At 45.4% G+C, this 7,122-nt stretch overlaps 1 protein-coding gene across 1 annotated transcript; it reads right to left on the reverse strand.

The window, feature by feature from the left end:
• Positions 1-4,087: 4,087 nt before the first annotated feature.
• On the reverse strand, positions 4,088-6,169 carry LOC103264083 (5-methylcytosine rRNA methyltransferase NSUN4). The gene is made up of 2 exons (XM_021714270.1): positions 6,041-6,169; positions 4,088-5,184 (listed from the first exon to the last, which is right to left on the reverse strand). Exons 1-2 carry the CDS (start codon positions 6,070-6,072, stop codon positions 4,908-4,910), a joined length of 309 nt encoding a protein of 102 aa, XP_021569945.1. The 5' UTR covers positions 6,073-6,169; the 3' UTR covers positions 4,088-4,907.
• Between the last annotated feature and the right edge of the window lie 953 nt (positions 6,170-7,122).

The raw sequence follows: 7,122 nt of genomic DNA on the forward strand, positions 1-7,122 counted from the left end.
AAAAAAAAAAAAAAAAATTTTGTTTACTTATTTACTTAACAACCCCAAAACTCAGTAACTTAAAACAGCCACCACTTTATTTGCTCATGATTCTGGGAGTCAGCAATTCAGGCTGGTTTTGGCTGGGATCACTCGTGTAGTTGGGGTCATCTAAGTGCTCACTTGAGCGCGGAAGGTCTAGGATGGCTTCCAGAACATCTCCAGCAGGCTAACTCAGGCTTCTTCTCAGGCAGCAGACTCTTCAGGCCTATGCTCAGAAGTTGCATGGCATCCCTTCTACCAGATTTTATAGGTCAAAACAAATCATAAGGTCAGCCCAGATTCAAGAGGTGAGAAATAGACTCCATCCCTAGATAAGAAAAGCAGCAAAGTCCCATTGTACTGGGACAGGATGGGAGGAATTATTGTGGTCAGCAAGTACACAACAAATAAGGTGTGGCATGAGAGAATAGGGCAGAATGAAAGGATTTAGGACCAGTTAGAGACATAGAAATCAGTTTCCAGGCTATTGCCATTGTTCAGTGAGAAACGATAAGGACTGACCTAAGGCAGAAACAGCAGGAAGGAAAGGGAGATACAAAAGAGATATTTCAAGAAAAAATTTCAAATTGTGTGCAATTTTTTGAAAGTTGCTTAAGCAGTCTAAGCTTGTTTCCTTATCTATAAAAATGAACTAAAAAGAGTATCTCCTTAGCCGGGCACTGTGGTGCATGCCTGTAGTTACAGCTACTTAGAAGGCTGAGGCAGAAGGATCGCCTGAGCCCAGCAGGTCGAGTCTATGGTGGCTGTGAGTGTGCCACTGCATTCTGGCCTGGGTGACATAGTGAGACTTCGACTAAAAAAAAAAAGAAAGTATCTCCCAGGGTTTTTGTGAGCATAAGAAACAATGATGAGGGCAGGCACAGTGGCTCAAGTCTGTAATTCCAGCACTTTGGGAGGTGGAGGTGAGAGGATTGCCTGAGTCTGAGGGTTCAAGACCAGCCTGGGCAACATGACGAGACCTCATCTTTATGATAAATCAAAAAATTAGCTGGCCGTGGTGGTGTGTGCCTGTAGTTCCAGCTACTTGTTAGGTTGAGGCAGAAGGATCGCTTGAACCCAGCAGGTAGAGGCTGCAGTGGCCGTGAGTGTGCTACTGCACTCTAGCCTGGGAGACAGAGTGAGACTCTGACTAAAAACAAACAAGCAAACAAACAAAAAAACAATTATGTGCATTGTTTAGCATGGGCCTGGCTCAGGCAAGTGTTCAGTACACAATAGTGATTACTTCACTGCTATTATCAGTTGGGCATCAAGGGGAGCTGCAGTTCTGGCTTGGTCAGCAGCCTAGATGATGGTGTTCTGTTTGAAGATGAGGAATGCAGGTGGACAGAAGACCAGGTTGGCTGGGGAAAGAATGGTGATTTGAGTTGGCCACTGGGGGCTCTGCTTTTCCCCCTTGTCTTCCACTAAAGGCCCTCAAATCCTAGAACCTCATTTTCTTTTTCTTTTTTTGTCCAGACTGATCTTTTTGATTTGGTGTCTCACTACCTTGCCCAGGCTGGAGTACAGTGGCACACTCACAGCCACCCCAGTGTCAACCTGCTGGGCTCCAGTGATCCTTCCGTCTCAGCCTTCCAACTAGCCAGAACTACAGGCGTGTGCTACCAACGCCTGGCTAATTTTTCATATTTATGGTAGAGACAAGATCTCACCAAGTTGCCCAGGCTGGTCTCGAACCCCTGGGCTCAGGCAGTCCTCTTGTCTTTGCCTCTCAAAGTGCTGGGATTACAAGCTGAGCCACCAAGCCCAGCCAAACTCTGGGCTTTAAGGGATCTTCCTACCTCAGCCTCCCAAAGTGCTGGAATTACAGGCATGAGCCACTATTCCTGACCTAAATCCTGAGACCTTCTAATACAAAGAAACTTAACTTGAGGTTTACGAATGGATTTTAGGGAGCGTACAAACTCCTGAAATTATAGGTAAAATGCTATAGTGGTCTTTTTCATTTTTCCTGAGGATGGCCGAAGATCTTATCAGTCTCTCAGACAGATTTGTGACCCCAAAAAGGTGAAAACCACAGATCCAAGCTAGCACTCTACCATGACCTGTGGCTGCCCCAATACCTGATTCAGTGCCTCAGCCTTCCAAGTAGCTGGAACTACAGGCACGCACTACCATGTCTGGCTAATTTTTTGATTTATTGTAGAGATGAGGTCTTGCCAAGTTGCCCAGGCAGGTCTCGAACCCGCGGGCTCAGGCAATCCACTCACCTCAGCCTCCCAAAGCCCGAGAGTACAGGCTGAGCCACCGAGCCCTGCTAACAATACAAAATCTAAAAAACTTTACTTCGGCCTAGCTCAGTGGCTCAGCCTGTAATCCCAGCACTTTGGGAGGCCGAGGCAAGTATTTTGCCTGAGCCCGCGGGTTCGAGACCAGCCTGGGCAACTTGGTGAGACCTCATTTCTACAATAAATCAAATCAAAAATTAGCTGGGCATGGTAGCACGTGCCTATAGTTCCAGCTACTTGGAAGGCTGAGGCAGAAGGATCGCTGGAGCCTAGCGTTGAGGCTGTGGTGGCCGGGAGCAGCCACTGCACTCGTCTGGGCAACAGAGTGAGACTCCAAATCAAAACAAAAAACAAACAAAAAACTTTATTTCAAAAGAGCATCATGGTACATTTACTCTTCTGAGATTAAGCTTTTTTCACTCAATATTTTATTATTAAGATTCATCCATATTGTTAGATATCATTACAGTTCATTTGATAGTTGTGTAATATTCCATTGTGTGAATATTCCAGCTTCCTCCTCCACTCTCTTCCTTGTGGGCATTTGGTTGTTTCCAGGCTTTTGCTTTCATGAGCAAGACTGCTATGAATATTCTTGTACATGTCTCCTGGCATACACATTTTTCTAGCATTTATCCCCAGTATTGGTGTAATTGGGTTGTAGGGTAGTAGAATGTTCAATTATGGAGATAAACTGTTTTCCAAAGTAGTTCTCTGCTTTTCTTACCTGGGCCTGCCCGTCCCCAGTCACACTGTAACTCCAGGGACAGGAGACTCTCGCCTCTTGATTATCACTGCTAAACATTCAATTAGCATCAGGCTGGATATTCAGAGCCTAAGGGCAAAAACCTAGGCACCTGAGGGCTTTCAGCCTCAGCAAATACTCAGTACAAAGTAAACACCAAACAGGGACCACATGCCAGAATGGAGGCTGGTCAGGGTCCTATTCAGAACTCTTCAAGCTCCCTGGAGTTCCAGCTTCCTTAGCTTCACTTGATTTTGAGACTAGGTCTTCGAGGGCCCTCAATTACAATTCAAATCCCAAGAGAAGGCTTAACCTCAGCTAACGACCTTCTCAACTAACACCTCTAATACCCAAATAAGGATTAGCGAGAAAGGCTAAAAGGGGTGGCAGGAAGAGAAAGGACTAAGGAAAATAGGAGGAGCCAAGAAGCCTTCAGGTATTCGAAAATTACATACCCTTTTCTCCACAAGGACCAGTTTTTCAGGAAAATTTTTTAAAGAATCTGCAAGTGACCATGAGTAATTTTTAATATCACTGCCACTAACACTTACCTTCTTTGGCTAAAGTTACAAAAAACAACCTAACTATCACACAGTCAGTAAATGATGTGATGCTGCCCCCAAAACACATCATGTGCAGTGAAGCCCTGTGATGCTGAGGGAAGACCTCTGAGATTTGGGAGTAGCCATAGAACAGGCACCAGAGCTCATCCACAGACTATAAACAAGAACAAAAACTCTGGAACAAGCCGGGCTCGATGGCTCAGCCTGTAATCCCAGCACTTTGGGAGGCTGAGGTGAGTGGATTGCCTGAGCCCACAGGTTCGAGACCTACCTGGGCAACTTGGTGAGACCTCATCTCTACAATAAAATCAAAAATTAGCTGGGCGTGGTAGCGCGCGCCTGTAGTTCCAGTTACTTGGAAGGCTGAAGCGGAAGGATCACTGGCACCCAGCAGGTCGAGGCTGCGGTGGCCGGGAGCGGCCACTGCACTCCAGTCTGGGTGACAGAGTGAGACTCCAACTCAAAAAAAAAAAAAAAAAACTCTGGAACATAACAAGACTTCAGGAGATTCCTAGGTGTTCAGAAAGCAAAAAGAGGAGAGATGCCATTCCAAAGAGTGAGAAAACCCCACTGTCTCCCACAATCCCAACTGCTACATCTCCAAGAGCTCCCTAGCTACCTGTCATACAGGAGCTCAGGGAATACCCACTAGATGAATGTACAAAGGATAAGGCTCATAAGAGTATGACAGCCCTGTGGCAGAAGCAGCTTCCCCAGTCACATTTGGGTAGCAGTGCTGTTGAAATCAGGAAGAATGGCTGGAATTATTCCGCTCAGGAGAGGTTTCTCAATGTAAGTAAGCAGATTACTTTACATTGGCTTAACATTTTTAGTTCTTGCTTCCTAAATTAGATCATGGGCCATATGGAGAAACTAGGTAAGTTTGTTTGGGTCTGTTGGCTGCTAAAGTCTAATCAGGTGGAACTCACTTCAAGTGTGCAACCATCTGGTACAAATGCAACTAATGGCACTTGGATTGACATGAAGCCCCCAACTACAGCCCCAGCTCTATGGAGCTTCAACAATTTTATTGGTTAAAGGCTTCTTCCCAAGTTTACAGCTTAATGTGTGAGCGTGTTCACAGGCTCCTCCTTCTAAGGCCCTGAGGGGGGGCAGCAAACTTTAGTATAGGCTTGGAAATGGCGGGGGGGCTAATAAATAAGTTAGAAACCTGCTGATGCTCCACAATTGGATGGCAGGACAGAAAAATTCCTATTTCCTACTGCTGAAAACTGCAAGCAGAATGGAGGCAGGATCCAGAGTACATCTCTGCCACGGGTCTCAGTCTCCCATTTCCACTGCCTCCAACACAGTATACCTTTTGTGATGCTATGTCAGTCGATGCATTTTGCAGAAGTACATAGGCCCAAAATTGGCCAGGAGGTTTGGAATTACCAGCTCCCCAACCTGGCAGGATGGAAAGAAACAGAACATGTCCATGAAAAGTCTTCGGAAGTGAGTCAGGTCTTCCACTTGAATCTCGATGCTGTACTGATTGGCCAGGAGCTCAATGGCGCCTTGCACAACATACTCGTTCTGTAAGTGTGAGAGTGAGCAGGTGGAATAGACAACATGGCCTCCTGGTTTGGTGGCAAGGAGTCCAGCCCTGAAAGCAGAAAGTGACAGAAGCAGTGACTTAGCAAGCTTCTCAGTAGTGGAAGAGGAATATAAGGCACTGGAAACATGAACAGAGGAAGCCTACTTTGGGATGGGTAGCTGGTTAGACAGCCTCTGAAGTCCCTTCCACGACAAGCAGAGAGCAACCCAACCTTACACTAGGAGCTCTCTTCTAGGAAGCCTTCTTAAAATGGTCCCCTGAGCTCTGATTCTGGTTATGGACCAAATGGTTATGCTGGCTATAGATTGAGTCCTCACCCCAGCCCTACAGAATCTCTTAGTAGTTACTTTTCTTTCTTTCTTTCTTTCTTTTTTTTTGAATTGGAGTCTCACTGTCACCCAGCAGGCTGGAGTGCAGTGGCATACTCATGGCCACTGCAGCCTCGACTGGGCTCAAGTGATCCTTCCACCACAGCCTTCCAAGTAGCTGGAACTACAGGCACATGCCAACATGCCCAGCTAATGTTTGATTTATTGTAGAGATAAGGTCTTCTCAAGTTGCCCAGACTCGAACCCCTGGGCTCAGGCAATCCTCTCGCCTCAGCCTCCCAAAGTGCTGGGATTACAGGCATGAGCACCACACCCAGCCAGTAGCTACTTTTAAAACGTGTGCTACTCACTGGTGTGGAGGTAAAACAGCATTAGTTAATCTGTGCAGCCCTACTAGATATAATTTTTATGTTCCAGAGAAGATCTCATGATTTCTGTTTCCTCTAGGTAGATCCCCAGCCAGACGACTTCTCTACGAGTGATGGTCTCAGCAAGAGCTTCCAGTCCCACAGTCTGACCAGACTTCTAGAGCACTTTGGCACAAAGTTCTGAGTTTCTATAAGTCTATTACTCACGCAAGAAGCTGCACTTGCAGCATAGGCAACATCTGTCGCTCCTTCTTCCTTGACCGCCGAAAGATATTGTTTTCCTCCTCGTGAAGCGAATGGCGATCTGTGGTACAGGGAACATCCACCAACACCTGCCCAGAGTGTTAAAGGGTAAAGCATTAAAGCTCCTTATAGGCTCCTCTTCTTAGGTCAGTACTGCTTTAGCCCCATGGCCTGGGGGATTTGTGATGCACTCCCTCTGTGCATTCCTCCATTGCAGAGTACCTGACAAGGCTTCTCATTTTAATCTGGTAGACAATTGTGAAATAATGAGTGAGAAAATAGTATATTTAGCAATATTCATGGTTAATCAAAAGTACAAAACCAACACACAAATAACTATAACTAAATAGCTGACATAAACCTAAAAGAGGCCAGGCGCGGTGATTCACCCATGGGCTCAGACAATCCACTCGCCTTGGCCTCTCAAAGTGCTGGGATTACAAGCCGAGCCACGGAGCCTGGCCTTAATTTTTTTTTTTTTTTTTTTAATTTTTAGTCAGGATCTCTCTAATTTTTAGTCGCCCAGGCTGGAGTGCAGTGGCACGATCATGGCTCACTGCAGCCTTGATCTCTTGGGCTTAAGTGATTCTTTCACTTCAGCCTCCCAAGTAACTGGGACTACAGGCATGTGCCACCATGACTAGCTAAATTTTTCTTTTTTGTAGACATAAGTCTTCCTATGTTGCTCAGGCTAGTCTCGAACTCCAAGATTCAAGCAGTCCTCTTGCCTTGGCCTCCCAAAGTGTTAGGATTATATGTGTGAGCCACCATGCAGACAGGGCCAAAAATGTTTTAAAGTAAGAAATGTAAAGTCATTCATTCATTTACTGAGAGCCTACTCTGTGCTAGGTATTAGAGACAAACAGACAAAAATTTTAAAAATAGTCCTACATGTATGTTTCAAAAAAAAGTAAAATCATCTATTGAAAAGATCTGTGAATTTTTAGTTAAGTAGAAACTCCCAATAAATTATTAATGACCCAATATTCAATATTCTGATGTATTCCTAGTCTGCATGAATCAATACAGCACATACAGAGGAAGAA

The sequence above is a fragment of the Carlito syrichta genome, unplaced genomic scaffold (genome assembly GCF_000164805.1).
Source record: "Carlito syrichta isolate Samal-C Ts95f unplaced genomic scaffold, Tarsius_syrichta-2.0.1 Scaffold305547, whole genome shotgun sequence".
NCBI lineage: Eukaryota > Metazoa > Chordata > Mammalia > Primates > Tarsiidae > Carlito > Carlito syrichta.

Coding starts and splice junctions, on each gene's coding strand:
- LOC103264083 (XM_021714270.1), bottom strand. CDS start 6,072: ATGTTGCCTATGCTGCAAGTGCAGCTTCTTGC. Junction 5,185..6,040: donor CTGCAAGTGCAGCTTCTTGC/GTGAGTAATAGA, acceptor TTCTGCTTTCAG/GGCTGGACTCCTTGCCACCA.